Genomic DNA, 26,327 nt, shown 5'->3' with positions numbered 1-26,327 from the left:
CACAAGTATACTGTTGAAAGTCCCACTGAGTTGATGTGAGGCTGAATAACACAATAGCAGGCCAGGCGCGGTGGCTCATGCCTGCAATCCCAGCACTTTGGGAAGCCGAGGCAGGAGGATCACGAGGTCAAGAGATCGGGAACATCCTGGCTAACATAGTGAAACCCCATCTCTACTAAAAATACAAAAAAATTAGCTGGGCTTGGTGGCGGGCGCCTGTAGTCCCAGCTACTCAGAAGGCTGAGGCAGGAGAATGGGGTGAACCCGGGAGGTGGAGCTTGCAGCGAGCCGAGATGGCACCACTGCACTCCAGCCTGGGTGACAGAGCAAGGCTCCGTCTCAAAAATAATAATAATAATAATACAGTAGCAAGCTTTTATTTTATTTTATTTTAGATTTTTGAAAACACTTGTTTTGTGCTCACTCTTTTTTTTTTTTTTTTTTTTTTTTTGAGACGGAGTCTCGCTCTGTCGCCCAGGCTGGAGTGCAGTGGCGCGATCTCGGCTCACTGCAAGCTCCACCTTCCGGTTCACGCCATTCTCCTGCCTCAGCCTCTGGAGTAGCTGGGACTACAGGCGCCCGCCACCATGCCCGGCTAATTTTTTGTATATTTAGTAGAGACGGGGTTTCACCATGTTAGCCAGGATGGTCTCGATCCCCAGACCTCAGGTGATCCGCCCGCCTCGGCCTCCCAAAGTGCTGGGATTACAGGCGTGAGCCACCACGCCCGGCTATGTGCTCACTCTTTATATGAGTCCAAATCTTACTTATCGGGGGTTCATTTGCGAGTGATGCCACTTTGATCAAGCTCTGTAAAACCCACTGGCCAAAGCTCAGAGACCATGAGGGAGCTGTCTTCTCTGAGGTTTCTGGGACCAAGAAACATGATAGGGAATGGGAGAAAGATGCAGTTGTGATGCCAGCCACTGGAATCAAGGCCTCAGACCCCAGCCTCTGTGGCCTCTTAGAAGGTCACATTTACAGTGAGGAGACAGTTTACACACTGAGCGTTTGATACCACCCAAGAGGATCATCATAAAGTTACCCACCATCCACAGATAGAGCCACAGGTCAAGTTAGGGACATGGCAGGCTGAGATACAATGAGATGGAAGAAAACCAGACTTAGCCCTGGCAGGCTGGAGGCATATCTGGAAAAGGTGGAAGTCCATCCTAGCTCCAGAGCTAAGCTGTATATGACTGGGGAGTTCATTGCCCTGGATGTGGGGAGTAACTGCCTAAGTTTATATGTTACACACAGCTACCCAGAAACTAGCCAAATGTGTGTGATTTCCAACCTAGTGAGGGTAGTTAAACATTCGGTAACTCCATTTTATATTGGATTGGTTGTCTTTTTATTATTAAATTGTAGGGGTTCATTATACATCCTGGATATCTGTCCTTTGTCAGAAATATGGTTTGCAAATATTTTATCCCAGTCTGTGGCTTCCCTTTTTATTTTCTTAACAGTTTCTCCTTATGAATTGAAGTTTTAAACTTTAATGCAGTCTAATTTACCTTCTTTTTCTTTTATAGTTGTTACTTTCTGGGTGCAAGAAAACTTTGCCTCCTCAGTTTACAAAGATATCCTGCTCTATTTCCTTCCAAAAGCCTTATAGTTTTAATGTTAGAGCAAGGTCTGTGATTTTTTTCAAGTTAATTTTTGTGAAGCATTTGAGGTAAGAGTTGAGGTATATTATTCTTCAGTGGAATATCCAGTTGTTCCAGCATCATTCCTGGGATAAACTCTACTTGGTTGGGATAAATATATCTTGTTTATACATTGTTGGATTTTATTTCTGATCTTTTGTTAAGGCTTTTTGTGTCTATGTCAGGGTTTCTCATCTTCAGAACTGTTAACCCTTTGGGCCTAACAATCCTTTGTCATGGGGCTGTCCTGCGCATCCTCAGGGGTTTCGCAGCACCCCTGATTGCTTTAGCGTCTACCCGCCAATGCCAGTTGCATTCTCCCACAAAGGGTGACAACCCAAAATGTCTCCAGACATTGCCAAATGTTCCCTGGGCAGCAAAATCAACCCCAGCTGAGAGCTGTTGGTCTATGTTCATGAGAGATCTTTGATCTGTAATTTTCTTTTTTCTTTCTTTCTTTTTTTTTTTTTTTTTTCAGATGGAGTCTCGCTCTTCTGCCCAGGCTGGAGTGCAGTGATGCGATCTCAGCTCACTGCAACCTCCGCCTCCCAGTTTCAAGCAGTTCTCCTGCCTCAGCCTCCTGAGTAGCTGGGATTACAGGCGCCTGCCACCACACATGGCTAATTTTTGTATTTTTAGTAGTGATAGGGTTTCACCATGTTGGCCAGGCTGGTCTTGAACTCCTGGCCTCAAGTGATCCACCTGCCTCGGCCTCCCAAAGTGCTGGGGTTACAGGCGTGAGCCACTGCGCCTGGCCTGATCTGTAATTTTCATTCTTTCTTTCTCCCTCTCTCTCTTTTTTGCTTTTTTTGTTTTGTTTTTTTCTCTCCATCAGCTTTTGCAGTTAGGCTTTTGCTAGCCTCCTCTATTTTCTTACATTTTGTAGGGTTGGCATGTTTTCTTCCTGAAAAGTTTGATATAATTCATCTTTCCTGCATGTGCCTGCAGGCTGCCTGGGCTCGGTTTGGTTTCTTGCTTCTCATTCTATCCCTTTCATTTTCTTGTCTCCAGTGAAGCTACCTGGACCTGGCATGTTCTTTATGGGAAGATTTTTGATAATCGGTCAATTCTTTAGTAGATATAGGGGTCTTAATACTTTCTGTTTCATATCATATCATTTTGGTAAGGTATTTTTTTTCAAGTAATTTGTATATTTTTTTCTAAGTTGAATTTATTCACATGAAAGTTATTCACAGTATTCTCTTATTATCCTTTTCATGTCTGTAGTCTCTGCAGTGATAATGTCTCTCTTATTCCTGACAATAGAAATTTCTGTGTGTTTTAAATTTTTTTCTTAACTGATTTGTTTTTTTTTTTAGAACTGCCTTTTAACTTTAAGTTTTTCTATCATTTGTTTTTGTTTTATTGACTGATTATTTTCTGTTTCCACTGTTATTTTGGTTTGCTTTTTCTCATCCGTGTTAATGTACATACTTATAGTTTATTCATTTTCACTGCTAGGTAGTTGAATATTTCACTATTTATAAATTCTCTTGTCAAAGAACATTTTTGTTTTCAGGGGCTTTTTTTGACACCATTAAAAACTGATGCAATAAACAGTCTTATATATCCCAGTGCAAATGTACAAGAGGTTTTTTAATGTACATACTATATTTCATTTAATTTAAGATGCATTTTTTTACATTTTAATATCTCTGAAACCAGAATGTATATTAAAATTAATCACATCTTAGAGTATAATTAGCAGCCTTTTATTCCTTGATGATACATTTTTAAATGGCACATCTTATAATCAATGAAGTGTTAGATTTTGATGAAATATTGTAAATAAGAGCAGAATTGCTAGATGTTAGGTACTTTCATCTTTCTGTTGACCAGGTTACTCTTCATAGTGATCATATCAGTTGTTGCTTGCTGATCATGCATGGGAACTCCTGTTGTCTGACGTCCTCACCAGTATTTAATATCACTGATTTTTGGCCAATCTGGGTAGATGCGAAATGGTCTCTTATTGTCATTTTATTTTGCCTTTCTCTCTTTACTAATGAGGTTGAATATCTTTTCAGTTGCTTAGGGAAAAATATGATTCTATTGAGAAATGCCTATTTTGTCTGCCTATTTTTCCATTGGGTTGCTGGCCTTTCTCAAACTAATTTACGGGGGTTTTTAAAATTAGTTTTAAATAACCATAATAACCCTTTGTCTGTTATATGGGTTACAAATATCTTTTTCTAGATTGTGGCTCACCTCCTCTCTTTATGGAATCTTTTGATGATCAGAAATTATTACATTAAAAATAATTGAAATTATCAAACTTTCATTTAATATTGTTTGTCTTTGGGAATATTCTAAAGATATCTTTTCCTATTCAGGATCATGAAAATATTAACTATTTTATCTTTAAAGAATGTTTTAAAGTTTTACCTTTTGCATTTAAGTTTTTAGATTATCTGGATTTAATTTGTAGGTATGGTAAGGAAAAGGTGTCTAATTTTGGTTTTTAAAATAATGGCAGCTAATTGTCCCAGCATAATTTATTGTAGTTTGTAAAATGTTGTGTTTATTGTGTATATCCACTGACAGATAGTCTCACCTCATTATTTTTAACATTTCCATATATGTGAGGGTCTCTTTTTGGGTTCCTTATTCTTTTCCACTGGCCTGTTTTTGTTTATTTCTGTAGCAATGACCTACCTTTCTTCTCACCTTTATATTAAGTTTTGATATCTGATAGGGCAGATCCCTGGCTACATCTGCCTTTGTAGATCTACCTTTCTCCAAATGGCAGTCTTGTTGATAACTGCTGTCTACCTAGGTTTGACTTATCCTCTCCCGCTCACACATACAAAGGGGCTGCTGTTGTCTGGTGCACAGAGAACCGCACAGCGAGCTGAGAAGCAGCATTGCAGGCTGCGGGAATGTCCTCTAGGAAGGACCTGAGAGTCCGGCCTCAGGTCCAGATGGGATCAGGGTTATTGAGCCCATTTTGCAGATGAGGAAACCAAGAGGAGGTAAGTGACTCACTTGACTCCCAGTGCTGGGCCGTGGTGGAGCTGGCCTTGAGCACAGTTCAGCCGGGTGTTGCCACTGCAGAATTGCTGACCTCTAAATAAAACAGTGTTTCTCATGATCTCAGGACTTCATTTACTTAAATGAGTTTCGCTACCACACTTCAGAAGCATTCTTTAGCCTAGGCTAGCAGTTTTGCTGTAAATCAGTCTCATATTCAGCCCCACCCAGCCCTGTTGGACCTGTTTTTCAAGCATCAGGAGGTTCATTCCTTGCTCTTTCTTCCCACACACTTTTCTCACTTTTTTTTATACTTAAAAAGTTATTTTTATGCTTCTAAAACTCCCCAAGATTAGTAAGTGTATTTATTGGTAAGTATTATCTCTCTCTTTGTCTAGATATCTGGAAATGCTAAATCTGGTGTTTGCTCCTTTTTTTTCACGTTCCTGAGACCTGGTAGACCCGCGGCCTATGGCTTCTCAGGCACCTCTCCTTCCCCGTCTCTCTCTACAAGCAGAGATGAAGGAAAGGCCATACTGGGACCTGGCAGGAGAGCTGTAATTACTGAAGCTAATGCTTTGTCTCTCTCTAAAATTCAAGTTCATTAGTGAAACTTCCTTTATATTGCCTTCCTGGTTTCTGGTTTCTGATGAGCTCGTACTTATTTTGCAATCAAGAATAAAAATGTTAAATTGTAATAGTAACTAGCATCATTAACTTTTTAAAGAAAGTTAACTGCACATAAGCTCCACAAGGGCAGAGACTTTTCTGGCTGTTTTGCTCATTGCCATGACTTTGATGCCTAGACCAATGCCTGGCCCATGGTCGATGCTATATAAATATTTGCTGGATAAATAAAAAATAAATTGTATTAGGTGCTTCCTACATGCCAGGCAGCGTGCTAAGGACTTTCTATGTGTCTTCTTTCTTAGCTCTCATAATAATATGATGAAATAGACATCACAATCCCTGCTTTGCAGATGGGGAAGCTGAGGCCTAGAGAAGTTAGGTGACTTGTCTAAGTCACAGATTTTATAAGTGACCAAGCTAGATTCAAACTCATGTCTGTGGGACACCAAAGAACATTCTCTTAGCCCCCATGTGAGAAATGACAGAAATGCCTCTGCCATTGAAGGTACATAGATACGAGATGCTGCCTTACGGAGTCTGAGAATCATCACTGCTTCTTTCACTCATTGGCATGGGTAGGGAGGCGTCATTAAGCACCTTTTTCCCAGAAATCCTAAGAAAAGACAAACAACCCAGTTATAAAATGAGCAAAGGATCTGGATAGACATTTTTCCAAAGAAGAAATGCAAATGGCCAATAAGCACATGAAAAGATGCCCCACATCATTAGCCATTAGGGAAATGCAAATCAAAACCACAATGAGATACCACTTCACACCCACTAGAATGGCTATAATCCAAAAGACTACAATAACAACTGTGAGGAAGGCTGGGGAAAAATGAAACCCTCATACATTGCTAGTGGGAATGCGAAATGGTACACTTTGGGAAACAGTTTGGCAATTCCTCAAATTTAAATGTGGTGTGATCATACGACCCAGCAATTCCACTCCTAGGTATGTATAAGAATAGAACACATATATCACTCAAAAACTTGTGCATGAATTTTCGCAGTAGTAGTATTATAACCCCAAAGGGGGAACAACTCAAATATCCATCGGCTGTTGAAGAGATGCAACATATGTGGTCTACCTATGCCCTGGAATATTATTCAGCCTTAAGAAGCAAGGATGTCCTGATACGTGTTACAGCATAGATGAACCTTGAAAGCATTATGATAAGCAGAAGAAGCCAGAAACAAAAGGCCACATATTATATGATTCAATTTATAGGATATGTCCAGAATGGATAAATCCAGAGAGAGACAGTAGATGAGTGGTTGCCAGGAGCTGAGGTGAAGGGATCATGAGGAGTGCTACTAACAGGTATGCGACTTCTTTTGAAGATGATGAAAATGTTCTGGAATTTGGTGATGGTTGCACAACTTGGTGAATATACAAAATCCACTGAATTGTGCACTTTAAAAGGGTAAACTGTATGGTATGTAAATTATATCTCAATAAAGCTGTTATTAAAAAAATTAGTAGGCCAGGTGTGGTGGCTCATGCCTGTAATCCCAGCACTTTGGGAGGCCGAGGCAGGCGGATCACGAGGTCAGGAGATCGAGACCATCCTAGCTAACACGGTGAAACCCCGTCTCTACTAAAAATATAAAAAATTAGCCAGGTGTGGTGGTGGGTGCCTGTAGTCCCAGCTACTTGGGAGGCTGAGGCAGGAGAATGGCGTGAGCCTGGGAGGCAGAGCTTGCAGCGAGCCAAGACTGCACCACTGCCCTCTAGCCTGAGCGATAGGGTGAGACTGCGTCTCAAAAAAAAAAAAAAGTCAATTGCAGAGAGAGGAGAGATCATCTCAGCCCATCAGGAAGGGCTGTGTTTAGAAGAGAATGAGACTAAAAGTCAGAGACATGGGGGCCTCTCTTAGACTTGACTAAGGGAGTCTGACTCTGTGACTTCCTAGCTGGGGCCTCTCTGGAGAGCCCTGCCCCTCTTTGCCTCTGCTTCTTTTGTGTGTGTATGTGTGTGTGTGTGTGTGTGTGTGTGTGTGTTGTGGCAGGTGTGGACAAGCTATTTAGGTGGCTTTGGATTCTTATGTGCCTACCCATTTAAGAGGACAGTTTCCCTGTTCTTGCCTAAATTGAAGGTCTGCTATTCAACAGGGAATAACAGAGGACAGGGAGTGCAGGGCTCCTTGCTCCATGAAACAACAACAACAGCAAAAACAAAGAGCCAAAGAACTCGAAACCAAACCCACACCAGGGAGAACAACCTTGTTCTAATTGTCTGGCATCGCTGATAAGCCATTGGAGAGTTCTGTAGAGAGGCCACTTTGGGTTTATAAGTGGGGACACAGGATAATGGCAGTGGTGTGAGCATCTTGAGCCTGGGTTTTTCCTTTGTTGCTGGGCTCTCGGACCATGTCCAGTTTCAGTGGCTCTCCAGACCCCCGATGTGCAGCGTGTGGCTAATGGCTCTTATAATGAGAGATTTACAACTTGGGCTTTCACATGCTGCCCCAACCTCATTTGTCCAGCTCACGGCGGAGCCTGTAATCATCTCTGCGGGCTCCAGCTCCAGACTCCAGACATTCTGCTCCAGCCAATTCAGCTGAACAGATGAAAGGACAAGAAGCCCCACAGTCCCACAAACAAGAGTCACGTTGCTGCTGGGGAAGGAGAGGAAATCCATCCTGACATCTTATGAAAATATTTTTGTGTCTTGCTTACGTAATGAATCTGTCTGTTAACGAAAGAACCTGAGGTGACAAGTTCTTTGGTCTCACCGACGTGTGTGGCTTTGCAGTGGGGCGAATGCGCCTCCAGGTCCTCTTTTGCAGGAAGTTTCAAAGACGTCCCATTTTTCTTCCTGGTGGGTTGCTTGTTCACCAGTCCTGAACTAAAACCAAATATTTGCTCATCCTACAGAAAGTTGCCTGACTAATGAGTCTGGTAATCGGGACCTTGTTGCAGCATGGATCTCCCTTAGGGGGAAGCTGGGGTGGCAGTTGGGGGTGGTGTCTCTTTCTGGCCACTCTTGTCCACAGAAGCATCCCAGTTTTCTGCCACCCACCTGCAAGGGCAGAAATGGTCACCTCTGAAATCAAACCACACTATGACTTTCAATACTATGTAATAATGATTCTTGTTCAGTGAGCTTGACAAAGGAGGGAGTACATAGTGATGGAAATGATGTCGTTTTCCACTTAATGGGAGAAGCAAGCTAAAGTGGAGACTGCCTCCCTCTCACACATGCCCTCCCTCGATGGCCCCCAGCTCTTGTAGGACAAGCCCTCATGGCAGAGCTAGATGGCACCCTAGGGGCCATACAGGTGTGTGCACTCCTTGCCTTGCAGATGAGGAAGCTGAGCCCAGAGGAGGGGCTGACATGGCTGAGTGGCTAGGTGGGATCTGGAGCCTAGTGTCCTTGCCGTCTGGACTCCTCCCAGCATATCATGCTGTGTCCTACTAAGGCTCCCAAAATGGGGACAAACTTTTCATCTTTCAGCTTCTCCCAGTGCACCTTGTTGCTGCCTAAGCCCTGACTCTCTGCTTAGGTAAGGCTCCTCATTTCCTAGTCTTCCCAGCAGGATTTCTGTCCCCACTACCCAGGCCTCAGTTCTCCCTGACCTGGGCTGCCTCCCAGCTCTGGAATCTTTCTGAGAGGAGAGTGCCTCCTCTTCCTGTCATATTGATGTCCACATTGAAGGTGTTTGAGTTGCACAACAGAGACTACCTGTGTCTAACTGCTTATGTCCATCAAGATCTGGAAACAAGACCCTCATTCTTATATCCTCCTCCTGCTGTGCATGTGGTCACGAAGGGAGGAAGGAACGTTTTAAAAGATGGTTTTAAGATTACTACCAAAATTATCTATCTATAGATCTATCTCCTTGCCACCCCCACCCACCTGTCAAAACAAGAACTAGTTTGTGCTAAGAAAATATTATATAATAAGGTCAAGAACCATAGAATGAAAGGCAAATGACAATTCTTAAGAAGGAATTGAAATCAGGGACTTGGATACATGTTTGTACAACCATGTTCATTGCAGCATTATTTGCAATAGCTAAGCAGTGACTAGTGTCCACTGATGGATGTATGGATATGGATATTGTAGTATATACATTCAATAGCATATCATTTATCCTTAAAAAGGAAGGAAATTCTGACGCATGCTACAACACGGATGAACCTTGAAGACACGCTAAGTGAAATAAGCCACACAAAGGCAAATACTGTATGATTCCATTTGTATGAGGTTCCTAGAGTAGGCAAATTTGTAGGAACAGACAGTAGAATGGTGGTTGTTAGGGGCTGGGGGAAGGTGGGAAGGGGCAGTTAGTGTTTAATGGGGAGAGAGTTTCCATTTTGCAGGTTAAAGAGTTCTAGAGATGGATGATGGTAATGCTTGCATGTTAGGAAAGTATTTAATACCACTGCACACTTAGAAATGATGAACATGATACATTTTAAGTGTATTTTATCATGGGTTTCAAAAAATGAGACAACTCATGAGAGAAAAGAAAATGGTCAGATCCATACTGTATGGAAAAATATCTCTTTATGTGTGTCATCTCCTCGTTAGACTGTGAGTTCTTCCAAGACAGAGATTCCTGTGTTCTCTGCATCTTTGCTATCTCAGCAGCCAACTCAGGCCCTCAAATGTGATATCTTCTCTGTAAATGTTTGCTGTGCTGAGATAGTGGCATGATCACATCAGTGCGGTACCCATGAGTGGGGTGCTTTCACATGCATTATTGTATTTGGCTGTTGTCATCATCCTTGAGGCTGGTGCCCCTGCTCTGTCACCAAGAGAGACCCACACTCCAGCCACAGGGAAAGCAAAGCTGGAACAACCCACCCTGGCCGCCAAGGGCCAGAAGACTGTGCTTCACACTCCAGGGGTCTCAGATTCATCTAGAGCCCAAGTGACCACAAAATTCAGTAGAATAGGCTTTTAAAATGTCTTTATTGTAAACCATAATTTTCTGAGAGAGATGGAAATTATGTGTAAAACTGTATCTAATAACACATTGTTTTTTGAGGGCCCGTTCTGTGACGGCACTGTGCTAAGCCCATGAAAACCTTTATTTGCTTCATTTAATAATTCCCAGCCCAACAAAGCCTATGCCAGCCTCTGTCTTACAGAGGAACAAACAGAGGCCAGGAGGTTACGTGGCTCATCCAAGGCTAGACAGCATTAAAATGTGGTGGCACCAAGCATCAACCTGGACCAGGCGTCAAAACTCAAGCTGTTCTACTTTTACCTTCACCTAATCATGTACAGTGATTATTCATATTGCAAGCTCACAGTTTTAGTCTTACTGGAGGGGTGACACCTGGTAAGAGACTTAGATGGAGCTCAACTTCCTCATCTGTAAAACGAGTAGTCATATTGCCCTCCCCACAAAGTCATTTCTCCCATTAAAGGACATGACACCTGTCCAGCATTTAGCAGGTGTGTGGCTCATGATAAACGTGCAATGCGTTTTAGCCATTATGACGTGACGGAGACACTGACCAGATGCAAGGGGCTTGGGATTATCCAGTGAAATTTAAATTTATCTTGTGTTTGTGAATCTGCTTACAAAGCCACTGTGCATTTATGTAATGACTGAGGCTTTATCCCAGGAGATAAAATGGCTCTCCTTATAAAATGGTGTATTTCACTGGAAAGGCAATAAGTTATGCAATTTCTCACATTTCCCCTTTTGCTTCAGCAGTGGGGAACTCACCCTGCAGTTGCGATTCGTCTATGCCAGTGCCATCTCTTTTTTTGTTTGTTTGTTTTTGAAATGGAGTTTCACTCTTGCTGCCCAGGCTGGAGTGCAATGGCGCTATCTCGGCTCACTGCAACCTCTGCCTCCCAGGTTCAAGCAATTCTCCTGTCTCAGCCTCCCAAGTAGCTGGGATTACAGGCATGCACCATCATGCCTGGCTAATTTTGTACTTTTAGTAGAGACGGGATTTCTCCATGTTGGTCAGGCTGGTCTCGAACTTCTGACCTTAGGGGATCCACCCACCTTGGCCTCCCAAAGTGCTGGGATTACAAGCGTGAGCCACCACGCCCGGCTGCCGGTGCCATCTTTAGTCCAGACTTTTGAGTTTGATTCAATGACTTCTCCAGCTCATTATTTGCTTTTTTTAAAAATCAGTTTTGAGCCAAGATGGCCGAATAGGAACAGCTCCGGTCTACAGCTCCCAGCGCGAGCGACGCAGAAGACGGGTGATTTCTGCATTTCCATCTGAGGTACCGTGTTCATCTCACTAGGGAGTGCCAGACAGTGGGCGCAGGTCAGTGGGTGAGCGCACCGTGCGCCAGCCGAAGCAGGGGCGAGGCATTGCCTCACTCGGGAAGCGCAAGGGGTCAGGGAGTTCCCCTTCCAGGGGTGACAGACGGCACCTGGAAAATCGGGCCACTCCCACCCGAATACTGTGCTTTTCCGACGGGCTTAGGAAACGGTGCCCCAGGAGAGTATAGCCCGCACCTGGCTCAGAGGGTCCTACGCCCACGGAGTCTCGCTGATTGCCAGCACAGCAGTCTGAGATCAAACAGCAAGTCGGCAGTGAGGCTGGGGGAGGGGCGCCCGCCATTGCCCAGGCTCGCTTAGGTAAACAAAGCAGCCTGGAAGCTTGAACTGGGTGGAGCCCACCACAGCTCAAGGAGGCCTGCCTGCCTCTGTAGGCTCCACCTCTGGGGGCAGGACACAGACAAACAAAAAGACAGCAGTAACCTCTGCAGACTTAAATGTCCCTGTCTGACAGCTGTGAGGAGAGCAGTGGTTCTCCCAGCACGCAGCTGGAGATCTGAGAACCGGCTGACTGCCTCCTCAAGTGGGTCCCTGACCCCTGACCCCCGAGCAGCCTAACTGGGAGGCACCCCCCAGCAGGGGCAGACTGACACCTCACACGGCCGGCCAGGTACTCCAACAGACCTGCAGCAGAGGGTTCTGTCTGTTAGAAGGAAAACTAACAGAAAGGACATCCACACCAAAAACCCATCTGTACATCACCATCATCAAAGACCAAAAGTAGATAAAACCACAAAGATGGGGAAAAAACAGACCAGAAAAACTGGAAACTCTAAAAACCAGAGTACCTCTCCTCCTCCAAAGGAACGCAGTTCCTCACCAGCAACGGAACAAAGCTGGACGGAGAATGACTTTGACGAGCTGAGAGAAGAAGGCTTCAGACGATCAAATTACTCCGAGCTACGGGAGGATATTCAAACCAAAGGCAAAGAAGTTGAAAACTTTGAAAAAAATTTAGAAGAATGTATAACTAGAATAACCAATACAGAGAAGTGCTTAAGGGAGCTGATGGAGCTGAAAACCAAGGCTCGAGAACTACGTGAAGAATGCAGAAGCCTCAGGAGCCGATGCGATCAAATGGAAGAAAGGGTATCAGCCCTGGAAGATGAAATGAATGAAATGAAGCGAGAAGGGAAGTTTAGAGAAAAAAGAATAAAAAGAAACGAGCAAAGCCTCCAAGAAATGTGGGACTATGTGAAAAGACCAAATCTACGTCTGATTGGTGTACCTGAAAGTGACGGGGAGAATGGAACCAAGTTGGAAAACACTCTGCAGGATATTATCCAGGAGAACTTCCCCAATCTAGCAAGGCAGGCCAACATTCAGATTCAGGAAATACAGAGAACGCCACAAAGATACTCCTCGAGAAGAGCAACTCCAAGACACATAATTGTCAGATTCACCAAAGTTGAAATGAAGGAAAAAATGTTAAGGGCAGCCAGAGAGAAAGGTCGGGTTACCATCAAAGGGAAGCCCATCAGACTAACAGCGGATCTCTCGGCAGAAACCCTACAAGCCAGAAGAGAGTGGGGGCCAATATTCAACATTCTTAAAGAAAAGAATTTTCAACCCAGAATTTCATATCCTGCCAAACTAAGCTTCATAAGTGAAGGAGAAATAAAATACTTTACAGACAAGCAAATGCTGAGAGATTTTGTCACCACCAGGCCTGCCCTAAAAGAGCTCCTGAAGGAAGCGCTAAACATGGAAAGGCACAACCGGTACCAGCCACTGCAAAATCATACCGAAATGTAAAGAACATCGAGACTAGGAAGAGACTGCATCAACTAACGAGAAAAATATCCGGCTAACATCATAATGACAGGATCAAATTCACACATAACAATATTAACTTTAAATGTAAATGGACTAAATGCTCCAATTAAAAGACACAGACTGGCAAACTGGATAAAGACTCAAGACCCATCAGTGTGCTGTATTCAGGAAACCCATCTCACGTGCAGAGACACACATAGGCTCAAAATAAAAGGATGGAGGAAGATCTACCAAGCAAATGGAAAACAAAAAAAGGCAGGGGTTGCAATCCTAGTCTCTGATAAAACAGACTTTAAACCAACAAAGATCAAAAGAGACAAAGAAGGCCATTACATAATGGTAAAGGGATTAATTCAACAAGAAGAGCTAACTATCCTAAATATATATGCACCCAATACAGGAGCACCCAGATTCATAAAGCAAGTCCTGAGTGACCTACAAAGAGACTTAGACTCCCACACATTAATAATGGGAGACTTTAACACCCCACTGTCAACATTAGACAGATCAACGAGACAGAAAGTCAACAAGGATACCCAGGAATTGAACTCAGCTCTGCACCAAGCAGACCTAATAGACATCTACAGAACTCTCCACCCCAAATCAACAGAATATACATTTTTTTCAGCACCACACCACACCTATTCCAAAATTGACCATATACTTGGAAGTAAAGCTCTCCTCAATAAATGTAAAAGAACAGAAATTGTAACAAACTGTCTCTCAGATCACAGTGCAATCAAGCTAGAACTCAGGATTAAGAATCTCACTCAAAACCGCTCAACTACGTGGAAACTGAACAACCTGCTCCTGAATGACTACTGGGTACATAACGAAATGAAGGCAGAAATAAAGATGTTCTTTGAAACCAACGAGAACCAAGACACAACATACCAGAATCTCTGGGATGCATTCAAAGCAGTGTGTAGAGGGAAATTTATAGCACTAAATGCCCACAAGAGAAAGCAGGAAAGATCCAAAATTGATACCCTAACATCACAATTAAAAGAACTAGAAAAGCAAGAGCAAACACATTCAAAAGCTAGCAGAAGGCAAGAAATAACTAAAATCAGAGCAGAACTGAAGGAAATAGAGACACAAAAAACCCTTCAAAAAATAAATGAATCCAGGAGCTGGTTTTTTGAAAGGATCAACAAAATTGATAGACCGCTAGCAAGATTAATAAAGAAAAAAAGAGAGAAGAATCAAATAGATGCAATAAAAAATGATAAAGGGGATATCACCACCGATCCCACAGAAATACAAACTACCATCAGAGAATATTACAAACACCTCTATGCAAATAAACTAGAAAATCTAGAAGAAATGGATAAATTCCTCAACACATACACCCTCCCAAGACTAAACCAGGAAGAAGTTGAATCTCTGAATAGACCAATAACAGGAGCTGAAATTGTGGCAATAATCAATAGCTTACCAACCAAAAAAAGTCCAGGTCCAGATGGATTCACAGCCGAATTCTACCAGAGGTACAAGGAGGAGCTGGTACCATTCCTTCTGAAACTATTCCAATCAATAGAAAAAGAGGGAATCCTCCCTAACTCATTTTATGAGGCCAGCATCATCCTGATACCAAAGCCTGGCAGAGACACAACAAAAAAAGAGAATTTTAGACCAATATCCTTGATGAACATTGATGCAAAAATCCTCAATAAAATACTGGCAAATCGAATCCAGCAGCACATCAAAAAGCTTATCCACCATGATCAAGTGGGCTTCATCCCTGGGATGCAAGGCTGGTTCAATATACGCAAATCAATAAATGTAATCCAGCATATAAACAGAACGAAAGACAAAAACCACATGATTATCTCAATAGATGCAGAAAAGGCCTTTGACAAAATTCAACAACCCTTCATGCTAAAAACTCTCAATAAATTAGGAATTGATGGGACGTATCTCAAAATAATAAGAGCTATTTATGACAAACCCACAGCCAATATCATACTGAATGGGCAAAAACTGGAAGCATTCCCTTTGAAAACTGGCACAAGACAGGGATGCCCTCTCTCACCACTTCTATTCAACATAGTGTTGGAAGTTCTGGCCAGGGCAATTAGGCAGGAGAAGGAAATCAAGGGTATTCAATTAGGAAAAGAGGAAGTCAAATTGTCCCTGTTTGCAGATGACATGATAGTATATCTAGAAAACCCCATTGTCTCAGCCCAAAATCTCCTTAAGCTGATAAGCAACTTCAGCAAAGTCTCAGGATACAAAATCAATGTGCAAAAATCACAAGCATTCTTATACATCAATAACAGACAAACAGAGAGCCAAATCATGAGTGAACTCCCATTCACAATTGCTTCAAAGAGAATAAAATACCTAGGAATCCAACTTACAAGGGATGTGAAAGACCTCTTCAAGGAGAACTACAAACCACTGCTCAAGGAAATAAAAGAGGATACAAACAAATGGAAGAACATTCCATGCTCATGGGTAGGAAGAATCAATATCATGAAAATGGCCATCCTTCCCAAGGTAATTTACAGATTCAATGCCATCCCCATCAAACTACCAATGACTTTCTTCACAGAATTGGAAAAAACTACTTTAAAGTTCATATGGAACCAAAAAAGAGCCCGCATCGCCAAGTCAATCCTAAGCCAAAAGAACAAAGCTGGAGGCATCACACTACCTGACTTCAAACTATACTACAAGGCTACAGTAACCAAAACAGCATGGTACTGGTACCAAAACAGAGATATAGATCAATGGAACAGAACAGAGCCATCAGAAATAATGCCACATATCTACAAGTATCTGATCTTTGACAAACCTGACAAAAACAAGCAATGGGGAAAGGATTCCCTATTTAATAAATGGTGCTGGGAAAACTGGCTAGCCATATGTAGAAAGCTGAAACTGGATCCCTTCCTTACACCTTATACAAAAATCAATTCAAGATGGATTAAAGACTTAAATGTTAGACCTAAAACCATAAAAACCCTAGAAGAAAACCTAGGCATTACCATTCAGGACATAGGCATGGGCAAGGACTTCATGTCTAAAACACCAAAAGCAATGGCAACAAAAGCCAAAATTGACAAATGGGATCTAATTAAACTCAAGAGCTTCTGCACAGCAAAAGAAACTACCATCAGAGTGAACAGGCAACCTACAAAATGGGAGAAAATTTTCGCAACCTACTCATCTGACAAAGGGCTAATATCCAGAATCTACAATGAACTCCAACAAATTTACAAGAAAAAAACAAACAACCCCATCAAAAAGTGGGCAAAGGACATGAACAGACACTTCTCAAAAGAAGACATTGATGCAGCCAAAAAACACATGAAAAAATGCTCACCATCACTGGCTATCAGAGAAATGCAAATCAAAACCACAATGAGATACCATCTCACACCAGTTAGAATGGCAATCATTAAAAAGTCAGGAAACAACAGGTGCTGGAGAGGATGTGGAGAAATAGGAACACTTTTACACTGTTGGTGGGACTGTAAACTAGTTCAACCCTTGTGGAAGTCAGTGTGGCGATTCCTCAGGGATCTAGAACTACAAATTCCATTCGACCCAGCCATCCCATTACTGGGTATATACCCAAAGGACTATAAATCATGCTGCTATAAAGACACATGCACACGTATGTTTATTGCGGCATTATTCACAATAGCAAAGACTTGGAACCAACCCAAATGTCCAACAATGATAGACTGGATTAAGAAAATGTGGCACATATACACCATGGAATACTATGCAGCCATAAAAAATGATGAGTTCACGTCCTTTGTAGGGACATGGATGAAATTGGAAATCATCATTCTCAGTAAACTATCGCAAGAACAAAAAACCAAACACCGCATATTCTCACTCATAGGTGGGAATTGAACAATGAGAACACATGGACACAGGAAGGGGAACATCACACTCTGGGGACTGTTGTGGGGTGGGGGGAGGGGGGAGGGATAGCATTGGGAGATATACCTAACGCTAGATGACGAGTTGGTGGGTGCAGCGCACCAGCATGGCACATGTATACATATGTAACTTACCTGCACATTGTGCACATGTACCATAAAACCTAAAGTATAATAACAATAATAATAATAATAAAAGAAAATAAATAAAAAAAAAAAAAAAAAAAAAAAAGAAAAATAAATTAAACCCATCTAAACCAGAAAGAAAGAAGTAAAAATATCCCTGTTTGCAGATGCCTGGTCCAACTAACACACAGAATCAGTGGTGAAAGAGAGTACCTGTAAGAAGGAGAGCCAGCATTCCTACTAGATCCTGGGCACTGTCCAAGCACGTTAACAAAAAACCCAAGAGTGCTCTTCATGCCTGAGCATTGAGGCAAATGAGAGAGTAACAGGGTCTGTAACATGTGAACCACGGCTCTGTCCAAGAGTAAAATGTGGCCCACCATATTTCAAAGTCTGAAGTATCACATTAGGAATAAAGACAGAATTTCCAAAAACAGAGAAGAGCAGAAATTCCTTTCAGCATGTAAATGAGAGGAGAAAGCAATTGTGGCACCGCTCTCAATAATAATAATAATAACATGTTTGATAAATATACCTTTGGTTACTTTTTAAACTAATCTGCCTAATTTTCTGTTGGGGAGCATAAAAATTCTGTTAGGTGACACCAGAAACTTTTGTGTGTTTTAGTTTTATATCTGTATTTCACACATTACCATGAGTATCCTTATACAGTCTTAGAAATAATGTCCTGTATTCCATTTAAATTATATTAATATCTCTAATGAAAAAAAAAAAATAAAAAAAAATAAAAAAAAATAAAAATCAGTTTTAGTGTTTTTAGATTGCATTATTAACTATAAGCTACCTCAAATTTGGTTGGGTATAAATTATATAACAACTCTCATTATAATTTAGTGTCAAAGATATTTCACTAAATTGAAAACCAATCATTCTTATAAGAGCTTGCATGGTAAACTGTAATATTCCTCATTTTTCTATATAAACCATTTGTAAAAAAATTGGTAACAAGTAGATTAATCACCAGTGTGATGTTATCTGGATATATTTTAATACTAAGAAAACTTTTAAATAACTCTTATGCAAACTTGTTTTACTCATCAAAGAAGCCTCAGATGTAAATATCAAAGAGATGATTGCTGCTAACAAGAAATGTCACAAGGTGGGCTTGTATGTCACCTCCCCTGGTTGCCCTGTAAACATTCTGGTGACTTCATCACACATAGAGCTTTGAAGTTCTTTGGCCGAGGCTGGAAGGTGGAAGCCTGACTCATTCTGAGCCTAGTTACAGAGGTAAACTGTGGCCATTTTTTTTCTTTCATTTAGCCAAATACATCCTTGTCATTAAAAGACCTTTGAAACTGAGTAAAATGGCTTTGAAACCTCAGTAGAATATGCTCGAACTGTCTGGAGAAGGTATGTTCTAATTTTTCCCCACAGATATAACCCTTATTAAAATATAAAGTAATCTGTTCGTTCTGTCCACGCTGAGTATCTTGTGGGCCCAGTACTGTGTGAGGCCCCAGGGGAAAGGAGATGAACCAGTTATCTCTAAAGACCTGGGCCAACTTGGGGAGACACTCAGGAACAGATCATTACACAACAGCATGAAAAGGATGCACAGCAGCGCCTGTTGGGGGCGCTAGTGTCGGCTGGCTGAATAGTGTTCTGAAAAAGATATGTTCCAGGCCTAACCCCTGATACCTGTGAATGTGACCTTATTGAGATAAGGGCCATTTGGATAAGGACCTTTGCAGATGTCATGGAGTTAAGATGAGGTCACACTGGAGTAGGGTGGGGCTTACATCAAATGACTGGTGTCTTTATAAAGGAGAGAGTTTTGGAGGCACATCCAGGGAAGATGGCCATGTGCAGGTGGAGGCAGAGATTAGAGAGGGGCTGTCCCAAGCTGAGGGACACAGAGGATGCCAGCAACCACGGGACACTGAGAAGGGCAAGGAAGGGTCCTCCCCTAGGGCCTTCAGAGGGAGCACAGTCCTGACACCTGGATTTCTGGCCTCCAGAACTGGGAAGGAGTAAGTCCCTGTTGTATCCAGCTGCTCCCTTTGCAGTCACTTTTCACGGCAGTGCTGGGAATGAATGCAGGCACCAGTCCAGCTTGGGGGCCATGTGGGGTAGCAGCGGATCGGGACATCCTTCTAAGAGAAGCGATCTTCTCTTAGATCACTCGTGTCACGGGTGAGGAGTTAGGAGTTAGCCCAGTGGGGAAAAGGTGAAGGCAGCACTCATGGTCATCAAGCCAGCCCCTGTGGGAAGCAGGCTGGGTTTAAGGATTTCTAACCTGGGCTCCTTGAACTCCCAGGGTCCCCCTACGTGTGTGCTTCAATTTTGTACCTTTTCTTGGGGAGAAACGAATCCCTTGCGTTTGAGTTTTGGAGGACCATGTGGCCTTCACGGTCACAAACTGGCAATGTCAAGAAGGTTTGGCAGGACTGGCTGGGAGATGAGGCTGATGGGGTCACCAGCTTGATTGTGACCTTGCTGACACCAGCAGGGCAGGGAGGTGAACTGATGCAATGGAGCAGAGCCTTTGTCTCAGGAGCAAACCGGCCTTGGCTTTCAGTTGGATGTTGGAGGTGGGGGGTGGGTGCGGAGTGGGCGCCTCCGTTTCCAGTGAGGGCAATGGGAGGGTGAGGAGGATGTTGCCTCAGATGAAGTCAGGCCTTTGGTTTTTGCTCAACCACTGGCCAAGGCGATGACACAGAAGGGATGGAGAACCATGAAGGGGCTTGGTTTCCTTTTGCAAAAGCTGTTTGAGGCGACTTGGAGGCAGCTGGCTCTGAGGCAGTGCTCACGGAGGGTATCTGGCCTCTCCTTGGCTGGATTGGTCCCTCAGGTTTGGGAAGAGGGCACAAAGGCAGGACAGAGAAATGTCAAGGAGAAAACCCCCAAAAGAAAGTAAGACACAGTAGCCAAGAGGAAAAAGACAGGAGACCAGAAGTCGAAGACAGGAAGACTTCCCAGAGAAACTGGGTAGTCAATAGCGTCAAATCACACCAAGATGATTAGCTGAATTTAGCTTTAAGCTGAAAGGTGATTCTCTCTGAGAAACATCTATTTTAAAATATTAACAAGGAGTATTGTTAAAAGGATGGTGAAAATTCAGAATAAACCTTGACTTCCATAAGACTAGAAATAAGAGAAGGCATTTAAAAATCCAAGAAGTAAGAATTTGAGTGCCCCTTCCCTGCCTCTGACACTAATGATGTAGGTAGGAGAGTAAGTGTAATTATTAAACAGACTGAAGGTCTCTGGGCATTTGCCATTTGCACATTTCTTGGGTGGATCGATTCACGAGGCAATACCTGATGGTACTGTCTGCTACTTTTGTAGAGATAAGCCAAGCGGTATTGGGCAACAGATTGGAATTGGACATAATTTTTAACCATATTCTGTGCTTCACCCAATATTCTACTTGCTATTCTCCAAATAGGCTGGATTTTTCTGCTTTCATACTTTATCTTAAGCCATGTCTGCCTTTCCCTTTGACTGTGGCTTGGGCTATGCCACCATCCCTCTCCACTCCATTCACCTTTGTCTAAGCCCAACCCCATCTGACAAGGCCATGTCAAGTGTCTCCTCCCTTCCACCAACTTGTCCTGGTTCCCTCTGCTGGAAGGGCTCTGTCCGTGGCTTATCAAGGCCGGGGATAGCAAAGCCGCGACTTTCTCTTAGAGTTGCTGGAAAAAGAGAGCATCTCTCCCACCTTTATCTCTCAGCTCAGGGCCCCACACACCCTGAGCACTGCCTAAATTCCTGCTCAGTTGGATTCCGTTGCTGAAACACACACCGCCCTCCAGGCAGAAAACCGGGTTTCTGGAAGTACTTGACTCAGGGCCTCATGGTGTGTTCAGTCATGGTGGTTGTAGTCTCTGGGAAGGGGCTGAAACTGGGGAATGGTTTTGGATGTGTGGTTCAGGCTGATGGAGACAGCAGCGGGTACAATCCTTCCAGTCATCTTAGGAGAGAAGAGCTCTTGGCACCTACTAGTGAGCACACACACTCCCTGGGCACAGAGGGCCGGCGTGCTGAGCAGCAAACACAAGTGAGTCATAAACCAGCAATAACTTTGGGTGGTTAATTGAGCTGGTTTTTAATTACTTTCAAAATAAAAGCATGCTGGCTCTCATGGTGGTGTTTTTTTTTTTTTTTTTTCCTATGATGGTTTTATTTGCATTGAAACCATTGGTGAAAAGCCTCATTGAGATTCCCATGCCCACAGACTAGGTGTGGTTTTTCTAAAAGTCATGGAGTGGTTTTTGAATCAAAGCATTATGATTCTCTTTTGGGGCTTCAGACTCACCATCTGTAAAAGATGTCTTAAGTTGTCTTAGATCAATAAGCACTGCTGGACTTGAGCTGTGCCAAATGTCCTGAATTCTTCCTAAAGCACAGGGCTGAGCCTCCTCAAAACTCCTCATTTGCTAGGTCTGCAGGTCAGTAGGTGAGACACAAGAATATGAATTTCTAACAAGTGCCCCCATCGTGTGGATGCTGCTGGTCTGGGGGCCACATTTTGGGAGCCCTTGCTGTTGAACAGCAATGCAGGGTAGGACCCTGTCTCAGGTCAGGTTTCCAAGAGGCAGAGCCTGAGGCAGGGATTGAGGGCAGTGGGGCTGGGCTGCTCTTCAGGAAAAAAACACAGAAGAGTGAGGGAAACCTGATAAGGAAGGGGAAAGAGCCAAGCAAGGATGTCATCTCAGATGAAGTCAGGCCTTTGGTTTTTGCTCTGGAGCGTAAAAGGCAGAGTTGTCCCGACCTTTGTATTCCTTTTTTCTTTTCTTTTTTTTTTTTTTTTTTTTTTTTTGAGACGGAGTCTCACTGTGTTGCCAGGCTGGAGTGCAATGGCGCGATCTCAGCTCACTATAACCTCCACCTTCTGGGTTCAAGCGATTCTCCTGTCTCAGTCTCCTGAGTAGCTGGGAATACAGGTGTGCACCATCACGCCTAGCTAATTTTTGTATTTTTAGTAGAGATGGGGTTTCACCATGTTGGCCAGGATGGTCTCGATCTCTTGACCTCATGATCCACCTGCCTCAACCTCCCAAAGTGCTGGGATTACAGGCGTGAGCCACCGCGCCTGGCCCCAACCTTTGTATTCCTAAGAGTCATCCTGGGCCATGCTTCAACGTGGAGGGTCATTCTCAGAGTGAAGCTATGAGCCATTGTCAGTCACTCTCCCAACAGCTGGGGTATGGGGCAGTTCCCCAGCAAAGGGCAGGACTCAGACAGTCTCGATTGCATATTCTAATTTCACAGATAGGGGCCTGGGAATCAATGAAGTTAAGTTAGAGACAAAGCCCTGCTTAGTGTGCATGCTGCTGTGTTCAGGGCCTGCACACCCTCTGCCTGTTTCTTTAACCAGGACAATTTCTTGATGCAGTTACGACTTTACTATTTTTTTAGGTTACTACACACACTTTTTAAATGTTGCAGTCATGTGGTTCAGAGGCTTTTTCCTTCTTTTGATAAACATAGCATTGTAAGCACTTTCTCATGTTGCTATGTAGACTTTATATTCATTATTTTAAAGGCCCTACATTACATCCAATACACCTACCTCCATTGCCCCAGCTAGTCTGTGGTGGGCAGAATAATGTCCCCTCCACCCTCAGAGATGTTCATGTCTTAATCCCTGGAACTTATAAATATGTTGCCTTGGCCAAAGGGACTTGGCAAATGAGATTTAGTTAATAACCTTGAGATGGGGAGTGTAGCCTGGATTTTCCAGGTGGGCCCAATCTAATCCAAGGGTCCTTACAAGAGGGAGGAAGAAGGGTCAGAGTCAGATAAGGAGATGTGATATTGGATGCAGAAGTTTGAGTGATGCAGGGCTGTGAGCCAAGGAACGCCAGTAGTCTCTACAAGCTGAAAAAGGCAAGGAAGAGAATTCTCCCCTAGAGCTTTTAGAAAGGAACCCAGCCCTGCCACCAGCTTGATTTTAGACCAGTGAGGCCAGGTTGGACTTCTGACCTCTAGAACTGGAGAATACCGCATTGTGTTGTGTAAGCCCTGAATTTGTGGTCATTTGTCGCAGCAGCCACAGGCAGCTCATGCTCAGCCTTTGCATCTGATCATGGCAGTCCCTCTGCCTCCCTGCTGGAGACGAGGCATCTCCCCAAAGCTAGTGTTTACTGCATGTTGTTATGTTCTGAGCATTGCACTAAGGGCTAGTTATGTCATTCAATTTCTTTCAGTATTCTGAGCATTGCACTAAGGGCTGGTTGTATCATTTAATTTAATTTCTTTCAGTAACCCTCTGAAGTAGATACCCTCATTGTCTTCATCTCATGGTAAGGAACCAAAGGATGCTAAGTAACTTGCTCAAAGCCACATGAGTAACGAGATCTGGGATTCAGGTGCTGAGACTCTGTGGTGTGATTCCAGTGGCTTCCTGACCACTGATGCCACAGTGATAGCAACCAGCTGGGTCTTGGGGAGGGCTGCCTTGATCCTGCTCATTGCCAATCATAACTGGTGTCATTTATCAAACATTAACTCCACACCCCACCCTTCCCAAATGCTTTCCATATGATATCCTCAGTGCACGGATGGCAAAGCAGCATTTTTGCAGGAGGTGTTATTGCATGCATTTTATAAAAGAAGAAACTCAGAGTGGGTACACAGCCCATCCACTGTAGGTCGGCCTGGGGCCAAGCAGGATGCAGGCCCAGACCTGTCTAGCCTCAGCCTATGCTGATTCCAAAGTTCTGAACCACATGCGATGCCACATGACCAGAGCAGGTGATTTCTGTCTTCATCAGCTTTATTGTCAGTTCATCATGATGCATCATCTCTGCGCAGGAATCCAAAAGACCTTTCAGCTCTTATATTTGTGCTTCACAAAAAGTAATCTGTGCACATCATCTTGAATAACTGTCTCTGTCACTCAATAGCAGTCATAGATGGAGGCACAGCCCCACATCTGAATTAGAGCTGATGGCACTCACTGTCACCCAAGGACAAGATGAGACATAGCCAGGCTCTGGACAGGTCAGTGGTGGCCCTTGAAATTCCCTCGAGCCATGTCCTGACCCTTTTGCAAATCTGCCAAACTTGAAAATATTAGAGCACATTATTTTCCTCATAAAATGCTTTCAGTTACAGTCAAGCAGTGCTTCAGGATGGGGATATGTTCTGAGAAATGTGGTTGGAGGATTTTGTTGGTGTGTGAACCTTGTAGCATGTACAAACCTAGATGGTATAGCTTCCTATGCACCTAGGCGGTATGGTATGGCCTATTGTTCCTGGGCTAGAAACGTGTATAGTGTGTGACTGTGCTGAATACTGTAGGCAATTGTAACACAATGGTAAGTATTTGTATATCTAAACATATCTGAACATAAACAGGATACAGTAAAAATACAGGCTAAAAGACAGAAAATGGCCTACCTGTATAGGACAATTCCCGTGAATGGAGCTTGTCGGACTGGAAGTTGATCTGGATGAGTGAGTGAGTGAGTGGTGAGTGAATGGGGAGGCCTAGGACAGTATTTTCTGCTACTGTAGACTATGAGCACTGCACACTTAGGCTACACTACTTTTATTTAAACAAACAATTATACTACAACGTTCTGATAGCTACAGCATCAGTAGGTGAAAAGAATTTTTCAGCTCCATTATAATCTTATTGGACCACTGTCACATATGCAGTCCTTCATTGACCGAAAGATTGTCATGCAGTGCGTGACTGTATATCTAAATTGTTCATAAACGTTTTTGATGAGCTGATAAAGGCAGGACTCTAGTTTAGGGAGCTGCTTTCATAAATCTCTTCTTTCTTATTACCTGCACTAGCAGTTGGGGAGCCATTTATTACAGCCCCTTGAAAAATCACCTTCCCTAGAGTATTTCCATTGCAGAGGCAGAGTGGTTACCCTGGGCTGCAGAAAATGGGCCTCTTCCTGGACTTGCTTCCTACTTTCATGCTTATACCATTTCCCTGTGTTTGGTTCACGTTTCTACGTTAGCGACCTGACAAAGGTCACTTTTAGAGATGGGGCGGGGGTGGGGGGTTGGGGGGGAGTGGGGCGGTGCTGTGGCTGCTGAGGGTCAGTAGCGTAAGGCTGTATAAGTCTTGGGTAGACTTTGTAGTACTGCTGGCTTGCATCTAAGAGAAAGCTTCTGCCCAGGACTCCAGGAGGTACTCAGGGCAGGTTTGGTGGATGAGGAATTCAGGCAGAGTAGATCCATAGATAGATCCACTGTTATTAAACCAGTGGTTGGGGGATCCAGGACTAGAATCCCAGTTCTCCAGTTCTTGGTCTACTGCCCCATCCAGTTGGACCTGACAATATTCTTAGCTATCTTTGTGGCAGATACTCACAGAGAGGCCCATGTGGGGGATTTTACATAGAGTGTCTCATTATATGATCACTAAATTATCCTCAGAGGGTCTAAAACAGTGTTCATATCAGTTTCCGAGTCATCTATGACCCCTCCAATAATGGTTGCATTAAGAGGCTGAATGAAGATCAGTTTTGTATTTCACCCATTCTTAGCTCTAGCGATGTTGGGAAATCTATAGACGTGAGTCTCTCTTCTGCTGAGTATAAACTTGGGACACTGGTGAATATGATAGGGCTGAAATTATGCAATTGTGACTGAGTCTAAGGGACACAAACGATCATATGGAAGAAGAAATCTTGCAGCTGAATAAACTAATAACAAACCCAGAGAGGTTAAATGGAGGGGATGGAATAAGAGAAATGTACAAGGTTTTATCATGGTTAGACTATCCTGGATTTACTATTGGCTGATAGAATATGTGAGTAGGTGACATTAAATTTTACAGTAGAGTTATATATTCCATTTTATCCTCTTATATACTAAAAAGTAGCAATATTATTTCCTTTTGCCTAGGATTACGGGACAACTACCACAGTAGAAGAGATGAAATTGCCCTTAAAAATCTCCAGTCTGATGTTACAGAGGCGAAATCTGACTTCACCAAGGTAACATACATTTCTAACTTCTAGAATAGTCAGCAAAATGCACCCACCTATAAAACATAATCACTGGCATACTTGTGA

At 43.2% G+C, this 26,327-nt stretch overlaps 1 protein-coding gene across 6 annotated transcripts in view; it reads left to right on the top strand.

The window, feature by feature from the left end:
• C8H10orf90 (chromosome 8 C10orf90 homolog) overlaps positions 1-26,327 on the top strand; it is a 265,705-nt gene that overhangs the window by 144,325 nt on the left and 95,053 nt on the right. For 2 of the 6 annotated variants that reach the window (XM_054436233.2, XM_054436230.2), the window contains exons 1-2: positions 18,501-18,567; positions 26,158-26,249. Coding sequence is in view for 4 of the 6 variants with exons in the window: in XM_054436229.2 (XP_054292204.1) it covers positions 18,669-18,690; positions 26,158-26,249 (114 nt within the window). In the remaining 2 variants the exon portion in view is untranslated. Of the gene's footprint in view, positions 1-18,492; positions 18,691-26,157; positions 26,250-26,327 lie in introns of those variants that run through there. The other 4 variants (XM_054436229.2, XM_054436231.2, XM_054436228.2 and 1 more) reach the window with 4 other exon arrangements.

Source organism: Pongo pygmaeus, chromosome 8, assembly GCF_028885625.2.
Source record: "Pongo pygmaeus isolate AG05252 chromosome 8, NHGRI_mPonPyg2-v2.0_pri, whole genome shotgun sequence".
Lineage (NCBI taxonomy): Eukaryota > Metazoa > Chordata > Mammalia > Primates > Hominidae > Pongo > Pongo pygmaeus.
This window is presented reverse-complemented; position numbering and strand designations above follow the sequence as displayed.